Source organism: Phalacrocorax aristotelis, chromosome 3 (genome assembly GCF_949628215.1).
Source record: "Phalacrocorax aristotelis chromosome 3, bGulAri2.1, whole genome shotgun sequence".
NCBI classification, from domain to species: Eukaryota; Metazoa; Chordata; class Aves; order Suliformes; family Phalacrocoracidae; genus Phalacrocorax; species Phalacrocorax aristotelis.
In genome coordinates this window covers 91,369,721-91,394,420 of record NC_134278.1, presented here as the reverse complement: position 1 = coordinate 91,394,420, position 24,700 = coordinate 91,369,721, and the positions used below count along the sequence as shown (strand labels likewise).

General features: G+C 45.3%; 1 protein-coding gene across 7 annotated transcripts in view; it reads right to left on the bottom strand.

The window, feature by feature from the left end:
- Positions 1-3,312: 3,312 nt before the first annotated feature.
- LOC142055067 (syntabulin-like) overlaps positions 3,313-24,700 on the bottom strand; it is a 47,385-nt gene continuing 25,997 nt past the window's right edge. For 2 of the 7 annotated variants that reach the window (XR_012659794.1, XR_012659795.1), the window contains one exon: positions 3,313-4,586. Coding sequence is in view for 3 of the 7 variants with exons in the window: in XM_075088504.1 (XP_074944605.1) it covers positions 10,478-11,587 (1,110 nt within the window). In the remaining 4 variants the exon portion in view is untranslated. Of the gene's footprint in view, positions 5,704-9,639; positions 11,628-24,700 lie in introns of those variants that run through there. The other 5 variants (XM_075088504.1, XM_075088505.1, XM_075088507.1 and 2 more) reach the window with 4 other exon arrangements.

The window sequence follows — 24,700 nt, the reverse complement described above, 5'->3', positions numbered from 1 at the left end:
CGTGGAACACCCCTATATTTGCTATAAAAAAGAAAGATAAAAACCAATGGAGGATGCTGCCTGACCTTAGAGCAGTAGATCAGCAAATGGAGGACATGGGGCCTCTCCAACCTGGCCTACCAGATCTGAGTGCTGTCCCGAAAGGATGGCGAGTCATTGTTTTAGATCTCAAAGACTGCTTCTTCAGTATTGCACTACATCCAGATGATAGAAAGAGATTTGCCTTTACTCTACCCGCGGTGAACCGCGCAGAACCAGGTAGTAGATGGCAGTGGAGAGTACTTTCGCAGGGGATGAAAAATTCTCCAGCGATCTGCCAGAGGTATGTGGCTTCTGCATTGCAGCAAGTAAGGCAACAGTATCAGGAGAGAATCTACATGATCCACTACATGGATGACATCCTCATAGCTGTGCCCACCGAGGCATTGTGTGAACAAGTTTTTCAGACACCCAAAGGGGCCTTGCGGGACAGGGCCTCAAGGTAGCTGAGGCAAAGGTACAGCGAGGACCAGTGTGTGGATTTCTGGGTGCTAGAATACAAGGTGATTGCATACAAGCTCAGCCTATTAAACTTACACCTAAGGTTAAAAATTTACACGATGTACAGAAGCTGGTAGGAGCACTGCAGTGGTTGCAGACATTCGTGCGCATCACCGGTGAGGAGATGCAACCTTTCTATGCGTTGCTGAAAGGGACCGACCCATGGGAGCCCAGGAGTTTAGACCCTGAGGCAGTCAAGCAGTTGCAGACGATAGAACGTCGAATGCAAAAGGAAGGAGTATGGCGGTGGGACCCTCAGGAGGAATTAATTGCAGGTTGGATTCTGACCGCCGGTGGAGGATTAGGATTGCTATATCAAATACGGACAGGGGAAGAAAAGCCACTGCGATGGGTATATCAGAAGGTTCCCAAGGATGCGTTCTCCACAAAAGTCAAGGTAGCCGGGGGAATGATATGGCGTCTGCGACGGGAGAGCAAGGGAATCTTTGGGAAGGAGCCAGATAAGCTCACAGTGCCGTGGAATGGGGAGAAATGGCGGAAGGTGGTAGAGAGTGAAGAGGATATACAATTGGCAGTATACTCATACCCAGGGAAAATCGTCACAGGCACGGTACAGAGGTGGGCCGAGACAGCCAAAGTGGTGGATTTGAGTGTGGATAGTAGAGTTTTGGATACCCCTCACCCAGGACCAACATATTTCACAGCTGCTTCCTCGAAGACGAACAGAGCGGCGGTAGCGTGGAAAGAAGAGAATAGTTGGATGCGCCAGACGTATGAGGAGCAGGGTAAAAGTGTGCAGTGGCTAGAAGCGAAAGCGCTAGAGATGGCCCTGCGAAAGGATATAGATCGGCATATAAATGTGTGCACGGACTCCTTATATGTGTATAAACTATTCATGTCCATGAAACGAGAGGGTGTACCACACACGGAAATTGCCTTGATGCTAGACGTTGCTTTATCGCAGCGAGGAGCAACTGTGACAGTAATTCACATTCGCAGTCATCAGATGGGGATTGGACCACTGATTGAGGGGAATCGCATGGCTGATGAGGCAGCCGCGGGAGTCTGGACATTGACGGAGGCAAAGAAACTGCATGAAAAACTGCACCTGGGTGCTAAAGCCTTGGCAAAGGAGTGTGGCGTCTCAATAAGAGCAGCAAGAGAAGTAGTAGCCACCTGTCCTTACTGTCAGCACTCGCCATTGTGGGAGGCAGGAGTCAACCCTCGAGGACTGGAAGCAAATGCCATCTGGCAGACTGACTTTACTGAATGTCCACAGTTGGCCCCTGGACGGCACCTGGCGATTACAATTGATACATATAGTGGAGTCATCATGGCTACTCAGCATCGGAAGCAGACCGCAACGCAGTTGACTGCGCATTGGACCACGGTAATGGCGTGGCTTGGAAAGCCCACCGAGATAAAAACAGACAATGGACCACGCTTTTGGGCTTGAAGTACCGAAGAATGGTGTAAAGCTTGGAATATTGTATTAAAACACGGCATTGCTTACAATAGCACGGGGCAGGCAATAGTTGAACGCGCTCATCGCACCTTGAAAGCAAAAATAATACAGCTTGGGGAGGGGGAGGGGATTAAGGGAGCTATACCCATAGCAGCTCAGCAAACTATTTTAATGCGTGCATTATATTCGCTTAATCATTTTATACGCGGGCAGGAGCAAGTTACAGCAGTGGAGAAGCACGTTGGCAAAGCTCAAGCAGGCGAGCGCTATCCGCAGGTACGAGTAAGGTTCCCAGGCAGTGAGCAATGGGAGAGAGGATGGAAACTGAGATGCCTGGGGAGGGGCTACGCCGCGGTTGAGAATGAAGGGTGCATAGAATGGGTGCCTGCAAAGTGTGTGAAAGCAGAACTGTGCAAGGATGTACAATGAATAATCCCTTTCTGAGTTGTCTCTTTGCAGGGTCTGCAGACATGGATCCTCATGCTAGCCGTACCATTGGGAAAAGAAATGAGCTCCTTGACAAGATCGCAAGCAATATTGCAACGAGAGCGACACTGGGAAAGGGCGGCAAAAGAGAGATATGAACTGGGACTGGATAGTAATAATTGGGGGGATATTGTTGTGTGTAGTAACCATGGTTACTTGTGGGCTGCCATTGTTATGCTGTGTTATAAGACAAATCAAAGAGCGCCTGCAAGAGTTGCATGAATATAGACCTGACCGCAATATGTATCCGCTTACGCAAGTAGCTTTGTAGAACTTTTAGCAGCATGGGGAGGGGGAGATGTAGGGGAATAGACAGGGATCGGCGACCGGAAGATCACGGGCTGTGACGGAAAGGTAGACTCCTCCCCATAGGAGTGGCAGGAACAGGAAGCTCAAGAGCTATATAAGCGTGTGACGCAGCTAAATAAACGGACATTTTGTATCCATCATATTGATGTCTGTGCATCACTGTCCCCAGGGTGGGTAGAGCCCTGTGTCCCGGAGATATGCGGCCCAAGATAAGTTCTCCCATAGAAGCGTACAGCAACAGTACATTTATAATCGTGTTGAAGTAAAAGAATAGTATGAAGTCGTTCTTCTTACAGTTATTCAGTAGGTCTACAGTAAGTAAAAACACACTGGAATAAGAAGGTCTGCTAAGAGTGTGCTAACAGTGATTATAATTAGTGTTCTGTTAACCAGTGAGTTGGGTTTTTCCGGGCATAAATTGTGTTAGGAATGCAAAGCAAGGCTGACATCAGGAATGAATACTTCCCTGGTTTAAACAGCTTGCATCATTCCATCCAAACTCCGCTCAAATTCTTGCTTTGGAACCCAGAAAGAATGAGTCACATGTGGCTGTAGTTCATCATAGGTGCCTCTTTATTGAGAAACGAAACCTTTTCTGAGCCTGAAAGGTCGTAGCTTTATGTTGAATACGCATAGGAAGTTTGGAATAGAGATCAATGTTTGGAATAATGACCAAGTAAAAGAGCAGTGAAAAGGTAATCACTTTGTGGCTGTATTTATTGCTTGTATTTATTTTTCAGTGACTTCAGTTCCTCTGTCTGAGGTAATGTGAAGGTCTCCTCTCATTTGGATGCTACTGGAGTCCAATAAAATTACTCAGCCAGCGGAGTGCATGGAAACCACCTCTCTGTGCAGAGGAGTTGTGTGTTGTGCAGTTTATAGGGTGGGGCAGAAACATGATCTGCTGTGACTGTCCTCACTTCAGAATTGCAAATGAATAGCAGCACTGCTTAACGCCTCATGTGGCTTTTTGGAATACCGCTGCCTTTACATGCAGGCTAGTGCGCATATACCGTCTTCCTTTCTGCATCAGTTCAGAGGTGCAGGGAACATACAAAAATCTGCTACTGTAAAGTGGCAAACATTATTACTCTGCATATGCTAGACTGACAGCACTGTCACCTACCTGGCCTTCTGGTGGAATGTACAACAGTGGGACATCACCTCAAAAACATCGTTGGGAATTCCGTTAACTTGGGAGGTAGATCCTGATGCAAATTACTAATTTCATTCTTCCATGACAGACAGCAGAGCAGCTTAACAGAGCATAGGGAAACTTCTGGCCATTAATAATCAATGAAGGGAAACGGTGAAGGTACTGAATAAGTGCAGTCCCTCTCCTGTCCTGCCCAGTCCAAAGATAATATGAAGCCTTTGTACCTCAAATACTTCTAAGTTTTGTGTGCCCAGTTTGTCCATAGTTGGCATCTACCAGACACGGCTGCATCCAATGATGACAGCTTTTAATTCTCTGCATTTTACACACTTATGTGGATGCGCACGCGTAGTTTAGGCATGTTGAAAGTTAACTCCTTACAGCCTTGTCAATGAGAATTCTTGATTCTCTTTTAATAAGCACATCTTTATTCTTACCGAATCTGTGTTAAATTTCACCTTTTCAAACTAATGAAGCTTCATTTTTATTTTTAAGTCCTCTTGCAAGCAGCTTGACAGATTTTTCTAATCTAATAAACTGAATGCGAAGCCGGAGCGTCCTCCTAACATCATTCTGTTACTACTTATGCAATCGAGGAGAGAGCTGCAACGTGCCACTTGGAGTATGGATCCAGTTGTTGCCCCGGCGCCACTCAGTGATGTGTTCTAGCTGAAGTGGGGAATAAAACAAGTGGATTTGGGGGTTACTTTTTTCCTTTGCTCTAGTCAGCCATGTATTTGTTGAAATTAGAAACCTATTTCTGTCGACAGATTCTCTGAGCTAGCAGGTAATGATGTCTGGGGCTTTATAGCAGTGATAAGAAATAATGCTAAAGGATACACAACTGTAGGCTTTAATTTTTTTTTCCTTAAAGGCTATTGTTTCTATCTGCACTGAGCAATAGAATACAACACAGATGCCGAATACATGAAAAGGAACATTAGAAGTTGTCATCTCATCTGATCATGAAGAAAATGTTTGTAGTACTTGCATTACAAAGAGGATAGCTTCTGATGCCTCTGCTGAGGGGAAGGAGGGACACAAGCCAATGTCCTAGGCAAGTCAAATTGTTTTGGTCTGATTTTGAAAAAGACAGCTAGTATTGTTACTTGAAGCATTAGATTTGTCTAAATAGCTCTGGGCCTTACAACTGTCCTACGTTCTCCCTGACACACTGAATCCTTGAGAACTGAGTGGCTTTTAGATCGTAAAATATTTGGGCAAATTCTTAATTATAACCCATTTCTGACAGGAACTTAAAGTATGCTGAAAATTGGACTCGTGTTCTTTAGCAGTTCACATTTTCTTTAATTGCAGACAACAACAGGTAGCAGAAAGGGAAAAAAAAAGAAGAGAAGCAGCGCAGCAACGAAAGAAAATGGGGGAAGAAGCCCAAAGGCTAATGAAAGAAGAAGAAAACAAAACTGATGTAGAAGTGTCCGGACACAAGCCAGGCATCAGTGGCACAGTGCCAATGAAAAAGAGAATTTCAGCTCTACAACATACATATTGGTATTGATTTAAGTATTTCTAGGGCTGCAGCATTTCTAGGACTCCAACCATTTGGTTTCAGTACATTCTTCAGGGCATCTTGGAAGGCAGGGTTCTCTCCGAATATCTTCAACAACTAGTAGGTGGTTATTAAAGGAGAAAAAAAGCCCACAGAAAGTCATGCCTTGATGGAATGAAGTTTCCTGCAATAGTCCTATTCCAGCACCCTTCTTTGCAGCAAAAGTGATTGAGCAAGGATGTTGATTGAAAGACATTCTTAATGAATAGTTCAAGCCTAGAGAAAAGAATGGAAATACCTAAGAGTGTGGTAAATCTCCTGTATTGTCTATGCTTACCCGAAACATGTAATTAAACAGTTTTAAAGAACCCTTTGCTTCCTGCCTGATCGAGAATGTCTGCTTTTGCCTTTCCATAAAGGTATTTATAAATGTTTCACATTTTTCCATGGGAGATAATATTGACGCGTGCAGAAGAAAATTACTTGTTAAAGGTGACCTGCGGCTCTCAACGTACTCCTGGTAGAGTACGCTCTGGTAGAGCACAAATTACAGCTGAACACAAAAGTGGACTTCTTGTCACTTTGTCACTTGCAGCCCCTGTGCTACCATGCCCCTTTACAACACTACAGTGGTTAACAGCAGGGGCATCGCTACACAGCAGTGGTGCGTGCTGCTCCTTTCTTATGAAGGCTAATGTTGTGAACGTAGGGGAGCAATTCACTTGCTTACTTGTATTGGTAAATCTGTATTTCTAGCAGAAATTCTTCTACTTCCTACATTAAGGGGAAAAAAAAGTCTCACGCTGTATACTTGTTGCATAGGTAATACAACTGAAAAAAAGGTGTCCTCCTGTGAATACATCTAAGTGTGAAAATTCTCAGTTCAGTTAACAGCACTTCTCAGGTTCCATTTTTGTACACTTACTGTATGTATTTACAGTGGGATTCCTCTCAGAAAAGCGTGCAAGGTAAATAGGCAGTAGAAGACAACAGTAGTTTAATGAAGAAGAAAAGTTAATGTCTGCTGGAGGGCAAGGTGTGTGGGAGGAGGAGGGTCCATGTGGTTATTAGGTGCAGCTCAGAACTTCAGTGAATACCTCCTGCATCTTCTGCTGTGCGGATGCTATTATCCCTGAATTCATGGGCTGTCTTGTGGCAGATGAGTGAGGACAGCAAATTCTGTGCCTGAGACGGGTTCCCTGTGTATCCAGGGTCCTGTGAAGTTGTAACAGAATGGGAGGGGGCGGGGGGACTAGATCACCTCTGCCTCGAAAAATAGAATTTTTAACTAAGTTAACAATGTGAAATAGGTGCAAATAGATGTTATTTATTAAAAATAACAAAACATTGGCTAGTTAAGAAGTTAGAAACAAAGCCCCTGACTGCGTCATGAGAATGCTCGTGTTTTTTGAGCCTTCAGCCATTTTAAAAACGATTAGGTGCTGCCACCTCCTGCACATCAGCCCTCCTGCGTTGCTTTGCCCTCTCCTGCTGCGTACTCACACTGTTTTGCTGTTCTTCCCTCCATTTCCCTGCCTGTACTTGAGCACAACTGCTCTAGGAATTGCTCCCATCTACTCTACCAAGTCCTGACATAATGCCAGAAAGGGTACAGTGCTCTCGTAGCTAGTAGTCTGTATGTCAAAACAGCATGCATTGGTTTCATATGTTTTCCTGCGCTATAGTTGCTTGTGTTTGCAATGTCCCATGTTCATTTGTCTGAAGGGTTTTGGAGGAAAATGCTCCTCTGTTCTGCTCATGTAGGACATAAATAAAACAGTGGTTCAATTTTAGCGCATTTCTAGCAGTTGGGATTTAGGTGAGGTAGTTGATTTGGGGGGGGAAAGAAGGCAAAATGAGGAAGTGATCAGAAGTGAAGAAGAGCCTTGTGAGTGGGTGGACCTAAGTAAGCATGCAGGTGAATCTCCGGTGAGGCGGTGGGCAGTGCCTGTGCCTCGGTGTTTTCAGCAGCTGAGAGGCATGTTGGGTACCTCTTCAGCTGAATATTACAGAAAGGCTTCTTTGAGCCTGGATTAGAAAGAGAAATAGAGAAATGCATAATGGGATTATCAATAGGTGTTGCTTCAACCAGGGAAGGAGCCGCCTTGGTTCCTATGCTACCCTGTAAGCATGAATTCAAGCAGCCACCTGCTACCTGACCCTTAACCTATGCCCTGCTTGTCCTCCCCACCTGCACACTTTGAGGCAAGACTTCAATTCTTGCCTCAGTATGGTATGAACAATTTCTCAACTCAGAAAAAGGAGGAGGTTTTATTGAACTCTTTGGAGGCTAATGGTCCTCCCCTAGCTGCTCCATACAGCAGCAGCAGGATCCAGGTGAATCATGACTAAGAGTAAAGCCAAATAGTAGATGGGGAAAAATCAAGATGGTACATTTGTCACAACAACTGGGATAGCCTCTGTGGATCGGGGAGCAAAGGCCAGTCCCACAAAGTCTGGGACTGGAGCATTTATCGTGGTACTTCAGGCCTCTTCTTACAAAGGGTACCTGGAGCTGTCTACATGCTTGCAGGATGGAGGAGGAAAGGTGGCAGCTTGGAAGCGAGCTGTATTTCAGGTAGAGATCAGAGCACGGACTTCTATCAGGAATGTGACGGGAACTCTCTTGCTGAGCATAGTTAAATAACTTACGAGAGTTGAGCGGACAGAAGATTTTTAAGTGCAAGAAGCAATTTTGACGTTATTCTGGTGTTAGCGCCTTGTGTCTTAAACATGGACCATGTCCAAAACATGGTTTGAAATGAGTTCAGCCTATTGACATTTTAAATGTAAGTGTAGGTTCATACTGCTTTGTTGCCTGCCTGCTGCAAAAGACACCCACGTAGTCACAGGTGAATCTCTCTCCTAGAACTGAAGATCTAAACTAGTCCTCTAAACTATGCTCCATTTCACCACCACTCAAAGCAAAGATCACTTAAACAATAGTGGCTGTTAAAGAGAAACCCAAAATTGTGATAAAGATGGTAAAATCCCATATAAAATATTGCGCTCTCAGCCTTGAACAGACATGCTTTGAAGTAGCAATAAGGCATGTTGTGTCATGTGTTCCAGTCCCATCCCCTCCACCCGCCAACCTATTAATTTTGGCCCTTGTGCCCAGGTACTTAAAAGAAAAGCTTTTGAAAGTGACTTTGCAGCAACTATGTATTGCAGTAGTGTCATAAGGCAAGTCAAGTGGCCTGCAGGAACCCAACAAGGTAGGTGAGCGTGGAAGAGGAAGTTGCTGGCAGAGGAAGCAAGGCGCTCTCGTGTTCTCATCTTTGTGAACTCTTGGAGCCTGTGTTACATCAACATGCCTGTTTGATTCCTCTTCCTTAGTGAAATGCTTAATGAACACTAGGGAATCTGTTGCAAACACAAGTAATTCAGAACCCAGGCATTACAAGGATGCAAAAGGTCTCTGAATTGCCTCTGTAAGCATCGGTGCATGTCACCCTCTTGAGTGTTGCAAATGCTCCCCACATGCTGGCCAACTATTCCTCCTTCCTTGTGGCTAATAACTCCATTCTTCCCCAAAGCGGCAGGGCAGCGCATGGCGTTGTCTGGCTTCACTAGGCTTCTTCTGCTCTGGGTTGCACAGAGAAATATTACACTTGCTTTGCTGGAGGGGAGAACAGGAAGCCAGTGAGGTTTAACCGGCCAGAGGTGTTGTTGAAAGGTTGGGTGGAGGCAGGCAAACACCGCTATGTCGCCTGTTGGTTAGCATTGCCCTCCTCTGAACTATGCACGGATTTCAAGTTTTGGACAGGAAGAATTTGTGGTTTGATGGTCACAGTGGCATCTCGGTGGGCACACTGAGACTGCATGGCTCTCAGATTAATTAAACAAGGTATTCTGGACTTCTGTTAAATGCCGGGAAGACTGACACTCTCCTGGCAGCACAGAAATGAGCAGTTACAAGCTTCTGGAAGATTGCATTGAATTAAAGATTAGGCACTTGCACTTGTTAACTCAGCATGGGTACAGTCATGCAGGTGGCATGTGTGTCCACTGACCAACTGGAGCCTTTTTCTCTGCCTGAGTGCTTATGCTTGGAGCTGTAATGAAGTTTTTCTCAGCAGAATTCTCTTCTTTGGGTCCTGATGGTTCCTTATGCCCTGATACAGTGCCTCCGCCAGCTCTGCCTGTGCCCAATAGCTCAGCTGAGACCGGCTATTTTATATGGCTTTGCTACAATAAAACACTCACACATTTACCATTTCTAACAGGCTTCATTGAACTTGTGATTATAAAGGTAATTTACAATGAAACAATTAAATAAACAATAAGCTAAAGCACAATACATTTCAAAGGGCTCATATGACTACAACATTCCAACACATTAAAACTTTAAAACAACATTAACACTCAAATTGTACCTACACCTATACTTATCTTTCTAACACGTTTCAAGACTCTCAACAAAGTACCTTTTTGGTTACAGTCCCTGTAAACACACAAGACCAGTGAAACACTCAAGCAATTGTACAACTGAGAAGAACACTACACAAGACAGGAACAAACAATGTGCTGGAAACTGCCTGGGGAATAGGGGGTTTACCTCTAAATTGAACTGACTCTTTGGACAACGAATGGATAACACTAGCATGCTCTCTGGAATACATGTGTGACATCCTTAGCGGGAACAAGCCTCCGTGTCACTCAACGCTGTAATTTCACAAAAGCTTTAGGTTAGTGCTGCCTAAAGAAATAGCCCACCTTTCTCTGGCCGTTTGCTCCCGTGCACGTCTCACGCTACTCTTGAGCCAGTGCAAAGTGCTGGTATATTTGCCCAGTGAAGCAGCCAGGGAAACTCATTGAGCTTAACAAACAACAAATTAACATTCAGCAAACAAACATGAAAGAGAACTCACTGTATTCTCCTTGATCTCCCTGGTCATGTTCACTGTGCAGATACGTTGGCACCAGAAAGACACCAGCGCGGTGGGGTGGGGGGGTGGGGAACATGGTGACTGGGAGCAGGAGGACTATTTCTGTAGGCAGCAGTACTCTCAGAAAACACCAGTTACAAACATCCTGTAGAAAGGCTTTACCTTTTCCATTCTGAAACAAGTAACATGTTTTCAAACCAATTTATAGGGCAAATCAAATAGTCAAGAGCAAAATGGTGGACTAGGACAGAACTGCAAAACAACGCTCTAGTACTGTAAATGAGATCTGTTCCTGCTCCATGAGTACTGAAAGGCCGCATGACAGTTGGTACAACAGGGGCTGCTACAGCCAGATCGCTGGCGAGTCTGCTGCTCCAGTATCTCTTCTTTATTCCTGTCTGAGAAACAGTATTGACGTACCCAAAGACTTCATCATCATGAGGTTCTGTAAAATCAAGTTCTTTCACAAAATGGTTTTCATTAACTCCGTGCTCCACCTTCCTGCATGGAGGTGTCACAGGAGACAAAAGGATGGTCGAGTTTGGCTCACCTGGAGTTAAGTCCACTACGATACCAGAATCACTGAGGCTTTCAAGAGAAATTGACCCAATTCCTTCAGTGAAGAAGGCGGGCTTAGAGGACAGGCATCTTGAGCTCTGAGCTCTGAACATGTTTTGAATGAACTGCTCCCCTTCTAGGCTATATAGCACCACATCAGTGTGGATGGTCTGCTCCACCATCATGTTTCTGACTTTCTCCTCCTCCTCCTGGGAAAAAGTTAGTTTTTCATCCAGAACATTTTCAAGCATCTCTTGATTCACAGTAGAATTGGAGGGAGCTGGCTCACTCAACTCAGAGGTTGTGGTGGTCAAACTCTCTTCAAATAAATCAGTCCCGTTAGCTGTGTCCTCATGAAGAAACAGCCCACTATCTGCCAGCTCCTCCAGAGCTTGGTCCTCTGTGGTGGGGCTGTCTGGCATCGTGGTACACAACGGCTTGCCCTCAGAGTCACACGTGTACTCCGGGCGCTGCTCATCTCTCACAGAGCTCTTCAGGGCCATCTCCATGCTCGACACCAAAGATTCCAGTTTCTTGTTTTCAGTGCTTATTTCTAGGAAGTATTTCTGAAATTTTTTGTCTTTCTCAGCCAAGCTGTTCTTCATGCTCTCAATAACTTGCTTGAGTTCTTTAATTTCCCTCCTTGCTTCCAAGAGGCTCAGCTCCATCTCCACACGATTACACTCGTCTTCGATCCAGTCTTCCTTCATACGTTCCACCTGAGCTTTGAGCTTTTCGATTTCTCTTTCCCTGGAGCAAAATAAAAATATCGTAACACTTCTGGTGACTGCCTAGTTAAAGAGTCAACGTGAGGCTCCACCTCACTGGGGTGGCTATGCTGCAAAGATGCTCCAAGGAAGAAGCAAATTCCTCCATGCATCATTTGCTGCCACCTCTGAGAGAACTGGCAGAGATGTCAGCTGGCTGCCAAGACACACTGGCTGATTCCTAGCTGGAGTCACCAACCTTGCCACACAGCCAGCAGCCTTGTGGGCTATGCTGTGATCCTGGACACTTTGAGGTGAAAGTGGTGGCCTCTGGGTTAGGTCCAACCAGTACAGCGCTTAACATCTCATCTACTGCCTCACCCTGGAGGAAATGACAAACAGCTGCCTGGATGTGTCCCCTGTGCCTGCCAGCAGCTCGTCACGTATAGCCAGAGCCAACAGTGGCCTCAGACAGCAGGATGGCTCAGGGCTGCAGGCACCTGGCTTGCTTTGCACCCGGCTTGCTTTGCACCCCCCCAGCCCAGCATGGATCCAGAGGCTTCTGCCTTCACTTGCAAGCAAGTGGGGAGAAGGGCCCCCTGCGTGAGATCCAGCCCTCACAGGTACAGATGTCGGGCCACCCAAAGCAGGACCAAGGGGTCCCTGGGACTCTACCTTGGGGCTCCATTCAAACAACCCTTTGTGCCCGTGACAAACTGAATTATCACTCTTAGGGGCAGCAGATGAAATATCATCCTGATTCTTTTTCTATCCTTGGTTTTGAAATCACCTGCAGTAGGTGGAAATTACATTTCCCACTGGCCTATAAGGAGCCTTAATGGCCCATTTGCCCTGACAGAATGTGGCTTCTCTTCCTGCCAAAATGAGTTGAGCACAATTTCCTAACCTTCACTCTTAACCACATGGCCATGGGGTAAAACAGAGAAATAGGAAGCCTCTAGAAATGAAAAACAAAACAAAAAAAAATGCTCTTTGGATAATGGTACATCACTAAGGTTAATTATAATGCCTCTGTGCAACGGTTTGGAAGGTATCAGAATACGACAGGCTATGGCACTGAGCTGTTTATCCAGCAGTGCTTACTTAGTGCAACACCATGTAATTGTTCAAACAAGACACAGTAGCAGGCTGTTCTACAAGAAGCTACCTTTATTAAGCAGTTGCTTCCATTAGCAGCATTTTCTCTACTACCAAAAGATCAACGCTGCTGTTAAACAGCTAATTTCTCCTGGCCCTCTTTCTCAGGTCTGGTGTGGGTCAGAAAATATTTCTATCAATCTTCTCTCACCACATGTTTCACAAAGTCACATCTATTCTCCAGTGTTGTTTTATTTGAAGGGCAGTCGGTTAAAAGAAAGAAAGAGAAAGCAAAGAATTTTATAAAAAATCATGCAAGGGAACACTGTTTCGAAATTGTTTTCAAAAATAAATAATTTATTACAGAAACAAGGAAATCTGCAGGACCAGATGAAAGCAAACAAGAAGTGATACAACAGGGAAGGAATAATCCTATCATCATGTATAAAATTATGGGTTGAGACCTGGCTGTTACCACTTGGGAGGGAGAGACCTGATGGGTATGCTAGAAACAAGGCATGAAAGTGCCAGCTTAAAGCATGGTAGCTGAAAGAGCAAATCAAGCATTTGCAACATAACTATAAGGAAAGAAATACACACAAACTAGAGGATATCACTGTGCTTCTCAAAATGATCCATGGACTGCCATTGGTCTGCATTCAGGGTGCAGTTCTGGTCCCACATCTCTAAAAGGATGGAGCAGAGTAGAAGAAGGTTCAACAAAGGACAAGGAATGATCAGAGATCTGGAACAGCTTCCCTATAAGCAATGATATATCATGTAGGCTAGCACTCTTCAGTTTGGAGAACCAATGCTTTGGGAGTGCTTGTGATAGAGCTCTGCCAAATCCTGAGTGGTGTGAAGAAAGTGGGTACAAGACAGTACTTGGAAGACACAACAGAAGGTTATGACATCATAGGAGTAACTGAAACATGGTGGGACAACTCAAACGACTGGGGAATCACAATGGACAGTAATAGGCTTTTTCATAAAGACAGGCAGGGTAGAAGAGGTGGAGGAGTCGCACTCTGCATTAAGGAAAAGCTCGAATACATCGAAGTCAACTATGGTGATTGCAACTGCTCTATCAAATGCCTCTGGTTTAAAATCAGAGGGGACGTCTCCGAGCAGGACCTCACAGTGGACATCTGCTACCAACCTGCTAACCATGACGACAATGCCAATGAAGCGATACTTGGGGCACTAAAGCAAGCTTCTGGCCAACAGAACCTGGTCCTTATGGGTGACTTCAACTACCAGTGGGGAATTGGCTGACAGGCCGCACCCAAAGGGTGGTGGTAAATAGCTCTTTCCCAAACTGGCAACCTGTCACTAGTGGGGTCCCCCAGGGATCGATACTGGGCCCAATCTTATTCAACATCTTCATAAGTGCTCTGGATAACGGCATCAAGTGTAGCCTGATGAAGTTTGCAGATGACACCAAGTTGAGTGGGGAAGTAGACACTCCAGAAGGGAGAGCTGCTCTGCAGGGAGATCTGGATAGGCTGGAAGGGTGGGCCAGCAAGAACCTTATGAAGTTCAACAAGGAAAAGTATAAGATCATGCACCTGGGAAAACATAATCTGGGAACGCAGCACAGACTGGGATCCACCTGGCTGGAGAGCAGCTCTCTGGAAAGGGACCTGGGGGTCCTGGTGGAGAGGAAGCTCAACATGAGCGAACAGTGTGCTGCTGCGGCCCAGAAGGCCAACATGATGCTGGGTTGCATCAAAAAGGGCATTGCCAGCAGAGATAAAGAAGTCATTATCCCACTCTACCCAGCGCTTGTCAGGCCACACCTGGAGCACTGTGTACAGTTCTGGTCCCCTCTATACAAAAAGGATGTGGACAGGCTGGAAGGGGTCCAGAGAAAGGCCACCAAGATGATCAGAGGACTGGGGAGTCTGCCATACGAGGATAGGTTGGGAGAACTGGGTTTGTTCAGCCTTGAGAAAAGGAGGCTTAGAGGGAATCTCATCACCATGTACCAGTACTTAAGGGGTAGTTACAAAGAAGATGGAGACTCCCTTTTTACACAGAGTCACATGGAGAGGACAAGGGGGAATGGACACAAGCTGCTCTTGGGGAGATTCTGACTGGACATGAGAGGAAAATTTTTCACAGTGAGAACAGTCAACCATTGGAATAATCTCCCCAGGGAAGTGGTTGACTCTGCCACATTGGATACTTTCAAGAGTCGTCTGGACAGGGTGCTGGGCCATATTCTCTAGACTGTGCTCTTGCTAGGAAGGTTGGACTAGATGATCTCTGAGGTCCCTTCCAACCTCCGATTCTGTGATCCTGTGAACTGTTAGGGCTATGAAAAAATATTAACCCCAACTTTAGGAAACTCCTTCTGTTGAAAGCAGTTGTCCAGAAGAATATAAGCAGGGAAGGTATCACGTATGCTTGTCCTCTTATTTCTTTGAAATAGATAAGAAAGTTCTGTGATGCACATGGAAAACTTGGCTGTCAGGTCATGGCATTGCTGTGTTTTTTATTGCAGTGATATCTGAAGGCCATAGTCTCTCTGAATAGAAACCACAGGGTCAGTAAGAAGAAAAATAATGTTATGTCTCATGTTATTATCAATATTAGGAATTTTTCATGCCTGTAGTGAAACTGGTGTCCACTGAAATAAGACCCTAAAATAACCCTAGATGTGGGGAAAGCAGAGTTGGGCTGCTGAAGGAGCTCATTAGTAAGGTCCCCATGGAACCTGCTTTTGAAGGTATTTGGGTTCATGAATGCTGGTCACTTTTTACAAGCCATCTCTTAAGAGCACAGGAGCAGGCAATTCCAAAGTGTTGGAAGTCAAGCAAGCAGGGCAGAAGGCTGACTTTGATGAGCAGGGATCTTCTAGAACTTAAGCCATAAAGGAAAGTGTATGGACATTGGAAGCAAGGGCAGGTGACAGAAAAGGACTACAGACAAGCTGTTCACCACTGTTGAGAGAAAATTCATGCAGCCAAAGCTCAATTAGAGCTCAAGCTGGACAGTACTAAGGACAACAAAAAGTGATTTTTAAAATATGTTAACAGCCAAAGAAGGATCAGAGATAAAATTGTTCTGTTACTTGATGAGGTCCGTCTCATCACAAACAGGGACATAGACAGCTGCCTTCTCGTCTGTCGTTAATGCTGATGATGGGCCCTAGGGCCCCCGGACCCCTGTGATGGAAGACCGTAGCTGGGGGGATGACAAACTCCCAGTTGACCCTAAACTTGTTTGGGACTTGCTGCTGCAGCTGGATGCACATAAGTCTATGCGGACCAATGGGATTCATCCCAGGGTACTGAAAGAACTGGCCAATGTTATCGCAGGACCTCTCTCTCTTATTTTTCAACAGTCTTGCGAATCTGGAGAGGTCACAGTCAACTGGAAGCTGACAAATGTTATCCCAATTTTCAAGAAGAATAAGAAGAATTACCCTGGTAATTACAGGCCTGTCAGTCTTACGTCAGTGCCTGGTAAAACTATGGAGAAGGTTATTTTGGGAGTGATTGAAAAACACTTAAGACACAATGAAGTCATTGGTCATAGCCAACATGGGTTCATGAGGGGAAAGCTCTGTTTAACTAACTTAATTTCCTTTTTTCATAAGGTCACCCATGTAGTTGACCAAGGGAAGCCAGCAGATATGGGGTTTTCAGATTTTAGCAAAGCTTTTGATATTGTCTCACCACTGCCACCGATGGGAGCAGGCACCATAAGAAGAGCAGAGACTGACAGTGAGGTGCCACCCGAGACAGGCTCCAACTCATGCCATTTGGGAATTGATGCACAAGGTGTGCTCCCCAGCTTGCCTTCTGCACAGGCTTCCCTGTGAATCTAAGAAGGCCAAAGTGGAAGAAGTGTCTTTTTTTTTTGGCTAAGGGACATTTTGTACACCTGTGTCTTGGTAAGGTAATCACCTCATTCTCCTTGCTGTCAGCTGAAATAATCTTCTGGTTCTCCAGGATTTTGTACTGTTCCCCATGAACAAAACCAGGATGGAGACAAGGGAGGGAACACCATCCTGTGCTCCTTGCGACAGAAGTAGGAATGGGCTTTCCCCTTGCACCGTTAGCCTGAGAGCAGCTATTTCAGGGTATGGCTGTGTCTTCACTGGGAAGGAGACGTTATAGCCTCCCAGCACTGCTGGTGAGAAGGGAGTCTAAGGGTTTCCAGTCTAATCCCCTGCTGTCACCAGCACTAGGTTAAGACAAATTCTGAAAACCTCCAGGGATGGAGATCCCTGACTCTGATGGGCTGTCCTAAGGCTGAATTAAGAATCCCAGGGCAAAGAAGAACTATCCAATTCCTACCTATAACCCAAGGCTGAACTTAGATAAATGCACTGAGAGAGGCCAAATGCCTACCTGTTCTGTCCAGCAGGACTCAGTGTTAATATATTTTGGATATTAGCTGCCATAGCCTAAAAAAGACCCACACCTTGTCTGCTATAAGCTAGGGTTGATGTTGCAGTACCAGCAAGTTTTAGTTTCCGCCAACTTCAAACTAAATTCCAGGTGTCTTTCTACCCTAAGAGCAAAGTAATACTTAGATGCTGGATTGGATGACATGAGGTTTGAGGTTGTGATTTCAGACTGATTTTAAGAGAGTGTGGCTGCAGCTGAACTTGGGGGGCATTGTGTCAGCTTGGTACAGCCAGCCCCACTTGAACATAATCGCTCTGCCAGGAACCCTAACCCTAACCCCTAACTAACCCTAACCCCTAACCCTAAACCTAGTCCCTAACCCTAACCCTCCTCCCCAGAAACTGAGACTACTCCTTCTTGCTTGTGCTTCATATTGCCCTGAGAGCAGGTAGAAGACAGCAGTTCTCACAGACATCCTGGTCCCCTTTGCCTGGGAAAACAAGGCAGCGTCCCATTGGGTGTGAACCTCTGGCTTTTACCCAACCATGGACTACCACCTAGATCACTTATCTTGGAAAGTCACATTGGTGTTTGGGGTTCTGGGGGTGGTTGGGGAGTGGAAGCTTTCAGCATCCTGACTCCTGTACCAGCATTTTTCTGAAAGTAAGGTGCTCCTCCTAGGCACAGCCGGCTGTGCCTCTCTCAGCATTCCACATGGACAGGGGGTTCGCTGCTCTGTGCAGAATGTTTTTTTATTAGTGTGGTGACAAGAGCTGGGCCAATGAGACAGGAAAGCTCCTGACTTATTTGAGAGAACCTGTCAAACAAGCTTTTCTCTGAGAGTGAACCAGTGTGGAAGCTTAGCCCGTGTGTTCAAAGCAGGGCTATCTGCACTTCAAACTGTTCGTGGTGTGAGGAACACTCTGAGCTCCACAGCTCCAGAATACATCTCTAGCTTGCTTAATAAGATGTGACAGATAACGTCCCATCCCTAGGTGTTGCTTAGTATGTACCACTCATCCCAGCCTCCTGGGAAAATGCAACATGTTGATGGCCATGTGGCATCTGCCAGCCTTGCCGCGTTTTCCAGTGCATGTGTGGAGGTGGAGCCAAACAACTCCGCACATCCCTGTCCAAATTCTAAAATGCTCTGTGACTCCCCAGTGTTGGTGGGAGGCATCTGGCTGCCTCAGGAGCAGGAACACTCTCGGCCTAGGCTCGATTATATGGAGTTATCTGACAATCATTACAACTTGCAGGTTGTTTTGTAGGATAGAGGCCAGTGGGCATTAAAACATTCTGACAGATGCTGAAACAGTGCTGGGGAAGTGTGGCCAGCTAGGACTGGCTAACCCTTCCTACCAAACAAAGATAAAAGTTGCTGAGGTAGCTGGGAACTGGCAGTGTTGTTTTTATATCTGACCTCCCAGCCAAGAAGGGGAAGCTGGGGAAAAACATATTTCCATTCATTCAGGCAGCATTGACTATATTGAAGGAATTGTAGTCTATTTGTGGCTTTTGTCAGCTAGGGAAGAGGTTAAATTCATGCAACAAATTATTCAGAAGAAATTATTTGCCAGACTCTCATTATGAGCTCTACAGAAGAGAGGAGTTGAAACATCAGATACAATTAACTTCATGTTATAAACCCTTTTGTACTCTAAGGGCCTGGTTGCTGATGATTTTAATAGGAACGTATGTCTGTTCAGCCTGTTTATATCTGCAGGTCACGCAAAATCCATGAAAATCCTGAGATATTGTCCAGGATATGTCTGAGGAACAAAGCAACACCCCAGGCCCAAGCAAGCAGAAATCAAGTGAGAGTTTCGAGTACGACTAAGCATTCCTCAAAGTAGTGAAATATCAAGGCCATAAGTATTAGCACTGAAAAGGATTTTCAAAATGTTTTGCAGCTAGCAGGATTTTGCTGAGGACAAAGCTAGACCAACACCAGTCTTCCTTCCTAATCAGATCCTTAATTACAAGGTCTTTGCTCAATGCAAGTTAATAAATCTCTTCAGGACAAGACACTGTGAGAACATGTTCTGCTCAGCACAACATGGGGTCTGTGGCCAGAGCAGCAGCCCACAATCTGTAGGGTGAAGAAAGTGCAATTGGTTCGTAAGCATGGGAGAGCAACAAATCAGATTCAGCTGACGTGAAAATGTCCTACAGAGTCTATGCTGTTTCACCAGATTGCTCACAGCAGCTCAGAAAATATTGATCTTGACTTTTTTCATGCACTGCGTTGGACTTCTTATACAAATTTATGTTCTTGTCAATTTCTATTTTTTAGCCCTGTTCCATCTAAACTTCATTGGCCAGTGTGAAATGTAATTTTAACCTCAGTTAAAAACAAAAATAGTAATGGAAATTGTTTCTTTTTCTTAGCTGCCAGGGAAATGAAAAATCAATTAGTTGCACAGTTCTGATAGAAGCAATGGGAGAATAAAGGGAGGATGAGGCCTGCAGCTGACTAGAAAGCATTTCTTGAAGCATTTTGGAAGGTAAAGTTCATCATAAGTGCCCAGAGGCAAATACTGTGTATTCCTAAGGAAAATGTATGTTGGGCATTTCCAGTATTTATAGCTATCACTTATTCAAAAAGAAGTTTTTAGAGCTTTTAAGATAAATACTGATCTTAGAATAATTCCGTTCAAGTAACCAAACCCGAAACAAAGTTTGCATTAGCAAATAGCAAAAGAGAGACTCAAATCACTGTAATTATTCCCTGAAATCTCACACAAAGGAAACTTAATAACATCTGTCACTTCCTCAGCTAGAAAACAAAAAAGCATTAAAGGGAAAAACCAAGACGGAACCTGCTGAGATAGGGGCCTTAAGCATAATTCATCTGGACTTATTTTCTTTTCTAAAACAACAACTGTGATGGTGACACTTAGAATAACCTACAGTGATGATTCAGTTGCACAGCCCGTAAACAGCAGGGATCAGATTTACTTCACATCTCTACACAATCCAATGTGGGACAAATGCTCTGTAAAACACCACTTATAACTACTGTTAATAAGCAGCTGTGATTTTGTGCTTTTAGTGCAGGGCTTGTTCAAGAAACAGCTGAGACCCTGGCTTGATGTAACTGCACCCAACAGCCTCAGAAAAAGGAAGGTTCCAAAAGGTATTGCTTTGTTTTCTAAAGTATCAGAAGTACCCGACATAGACAACTCAGGTGGAAATAAGTAGAAGAGCAAGCTAAAATAGTAGTTTTGGAGCAGGTTCAAAGTGAATGGAAAGGAAAAAAGGAAAAGCTTTGTCATTGCTGGAGAAGTTGAGAGTAGCAAATGACAAGAATTAGGTTTTTTTTTCCTTAATCTCACTGAGATGCCCTTTTCCCTGTGGAAAGTCACTGTGATACTTTTAAACAGGGGTAGGAGGGCAAGGGCACGGAAATTGTGTGACTTTCAGTGAGGTGCTCTGTTATAGCAGCTATTTCCTGGGTTGCCTCCTCTCATGATAGCTCTGCTACATTTTAATTGAGTACAAGCCTACCGGGGTCAGGCAAATGCGCAAACCAGGGGAACAGACACAACCATTCTTACAGAAGCACCTGGTGTCAGGCATACATTAAAATCTACAGGACATTAGCTTTAACATCTGAAGAAGTCTTAACTATCACTGCTAATTCAATCTGGAGATGTGTTTAATTAAGCTAAGCAGATTAGCAGAGAGATCTGCAGAAGAAAGCTGTTGCTTGGCCTTAACAAGTGAGAGGTGCATTAAGGACTTCTATGCAGGTGAGACAGTGGCTGATGAGTTAGTGGGTGCCCCAAGAACCTCACTGGTGCCCTCACAGGATTTGAGGTCCAGCATTTGGCTCCTCAGCATTTGGAATTCTCTGGATGAACCCAGGTGCCCGTATCCATACCTGATGTATAAACCTGCCCATCAGGTTTTTACACTGGTTCAATTCAAATGAAAATTTTAAATTATAGTTTAAACAGGCATGCTTTCCAGCCATTTCCAACCTGTCATAGGGTAAATAACCACAGGAGATGGGATCTGTAGGGACTTTGGCCTGGAATAAACTCCGGCTCAATAAAATACATAACAGGAAACAACATTAAAGGAAAATGATTGCCACTGCGAAAAATCAAATACTCAGGATTTAGCAGGTAACAGATTTACTGTTGCCTGTGTGAACTTTATTCTACCCCTCCCCCCATAACGGTTGTTGATTGCAATGTCATGAACGGCTTTTTTCTACAGTGCTAATGTCTCTCTTATAGAGGAAATTTTATTTTTTTTAATTTCATAATATTAAACTATAATTCATTGTTAATTTGAATTCCTTCCAAGCAGCTGAGAACTTGAAAATGGCTGTGTAACATTATTTGTGACACTCAAACTGCAAAGGTCTGTGTGCTGTTTAATATTCTTTGGATGTGGCAGAAAACAGTAAGCAGTATTTGCCATATACTGTACACAGTACCTGGCATTATTAAGAGAGAGAGAGGACTAATTCTAGAGTACAGTCTGTTGAGATCAGTGTCTTCAAGAAGGGGATCTGCAAAGGACCAAAACATGGCACTGTATGATGATATTTCATGCACCCTTCATGCAGGGCCCACCACAGATGGGTGTCCACGAGAGAGGCTGCCTGGCAGCTTGGTTGCAGCTGGCAGAGGGGCAGTGCAGTGCGAGCAGCTGCTTCCATCTCCTGCACCAAGCCCCAGGAGCACATGGGCTCCAAAGTGACCAACACTGGAGTCCAGCAAAGAAGGGGATGCCAAGGTCAATATATTGAAGCACTCAGGAAAATGGGAAATTCATCTCAACAGTGTGCCACTGGGTGTTTCTTACAGGGTGCTTAGCTCCTGTCTCCAGTCCTGTGCTCACATCTAGTGCAAACATGCTGGGTGGATTCCCAGCTGGCTTTCCTTGGTACACCACTATTCATGTTGGTGAAATTGGTTGGGTTTTACACCAGCCGTGGACCCAGCCTCACCCGAGGGCAGGGGGAATGGAACCGGCTGCATTTTTCTTGGTCCAGGCAGTATTACACAGCTGTTGCCCATGCACTGAGTAGTTGCTGTTCATCACAGGATTTTCTGGTTGGAAGCTAGGTGGTTTGCACATTCATGTTGGATACGTTGCTTTATCTAGTATGCGTGTGTGCCTGTGTTATACATAATAAATTGCACAAATGCACAATTGTGATAATATAATAATATATTTATATTATACATGTGCTTACGTATATCATGTTAGCTACTTTGATGAGAGTTAGTGGAATCTGAGAAGCAACTGCTTTTTCAGTAAAACATCGGTAAAGAGGAAGTATAAACTATTCAAGGGTTACTAAACCTGAAGTTAATGAATGGCATTAGGGACACCCAAAGTCACAAACAGCTCTTTGGACTGGGTGAATGCGCTTAGATCCAAAGCAGTGCCTCCCAGCTGGTGCCATGTGGGTTGCACTATAAATATTCACTTAAAAGGGGGTTGCCTCTAACATGAAAGAATGGGAACATGTGGTAATCCTGCTGCAAAGGCAAAGAATCCTGTCTGGATCTGTGAAGAAACCAACTGGGAAAGCAGAGGAAGGGAAGCCGATGCTGCTGTCAGTCCTTGCTGGGCACTTTCCACCAAGCGCTGTGACGTTTCAGCCTGGATTGCATTGTCAAACCGCTGCAAGAGTAGGCCATGCCCAGGGAGGACAAATCCTTCAGGTCTTACTTCATACTGGAGCTGTTTGATGTTAAATTGAAAAGAAATAAATGTTTGTATTAAAAGGAAGACCATATGACCCCACTGCCCTTTTGCCATATGAGACAGTACCATGGAATATTTTTAGCTTTTTGAAATTTGATGTTTTATGTTTCATGTTTTTTCATGGAGAAGAGTGAAATGGAGAAAAAAAAATCTTTCTTAGGCTTTCATTCCCCTGAGCCATAGCAAGCCTCTTCCCATCCCTTACATTGCAGAATACAGAATAGTGTAGGTTGGCTCTGAAAAGCTCATCCAACTCCCTGCTCTGAGCGGGTCCAATTACATGGGGTTGCTCAGGGACATGTTCAGCTGACATTTGAATACTTGCAAGGATGGACCACTCTGATTCTTGGAGAAGTAAGGAAGAGGGTCAGCAAGACCGCTACCCTGAACTTCAGAAGGGCAGATTTCAGATTGTTAAGGCATCTGGTTAACAGAGTCCCTTGGGAGGCAGACCCACAGGGCAAAGGAGTCCAGGAAGGCTGGATGTTATTAAAGAAGGCAGTCTCAAAGGCGCAGGAGCAGGCCGATCCCATGTGCCGTAAGTCGAGCAGGCGGGGGAGAAGACCGGCTTGGCTGAAGAGTGAGCTTTGGCTGGAACTCAAGAGAAAAAGGAGAGCTTACCGCCTTTGGAAGAAGGGGCCGGGTGACTCAGGAGGACTACAAGGATGTTGTGAGGTTATGCAGGGAAAAGATTAGGAAGGCAAAGGCCCAGCTGGAACTTAAACTGGCCGCCACCGTTAAAGATAACAAAAAATGTTTTTATAAATACATCAGTGACAAAAGGAGGGCCAGGGAGAATCTCCCTCCTTTGTTGGATGCGGAAGGTAACCTTGCCACGAAAGATGAGGAGAAGGCTGAGGTACTTAATGCTTTCTTTGCCTCAGCCTTTAATAGTCAGACTGGTCATCCTTGGGCTTGTCGGGCCCCTGTGCTGGGAAATGGAGCTAGTATGCAGAATGAAGTCCCAGCTGTTGAAGAGGTGGCAGTCACCGACCTGCTCCTTCACCTCGATGTTCACAAGTCCATGGGGCCGGATGGGATCCACCCGAGGATACTGAGGGAGCTGGCAGAGGAGCTTGCCAAGCCACTCTCCATCATTTATCAGCAGTCCTGGTCAACCAGGGAGGTCCCAGGTGACTAGAAACTAGCAAATGTGACACCCCTCTACAAGAAGGGTCGGAAGGAGGATCTGGCCTCGGTGCCGGAAAAGGTCATGGAGCAGATCATCTTGAATGCCATTACGCAGCACATGCGGGACACCCAGGGGATCGGGCTCAGACAGCGTGGGTTTATGAAAGGGAGGTCATGCCTCACTAACCTGGTCTCCTTCTGTGATAAGGTGACCCACTTAGTGGATAAGGGGAAGGCTGTGGACGTTGTCTGCTTGGACTTTAGTAAGGCCTTTGACACTGTCTCCCACAGCATTCTCCTGGAGAAGCTGGCTGCTCACAGCTTGGACAAGTGCACTCTGCGCTGTGTTAAAAACTGGCTGGATGGCCGAGCCCAGAGAGTGGTGGTGAATGGAGTCAAATTCAGTTGGCGGCTGGTCATGAGTGGTGTTCCCCAGGGCTCAGTGTTGGAGCCGCTCCTGTTCAATATCTTCCTTGATGATCTGGATGAGGGGATTGAGTGCACCTTCAGTAAGTTTGCAGATGACACCAAGCTGGGTGGAAGTGTCAATCTGCTGGAGGGTAGGAAGGCCCTACAGAGGGACCTGGACAGGCTGGATCGTTGGGCCAGAGCCAACGGTATGAGATTCAACAAGGCTACGTGCCAGGTCCTGCACTTGGGTCACAACAACCCCATGCAACGCTACAGGCTTGGGGAGGAGTGGCTGGAGAGCTGCCTGGAGGAAAAGGACCTGGGGGTATTGGTTGACAGATGGTTGAACATGAGCCAGCAGTGTGCTCAAGTGGCCAAGAAG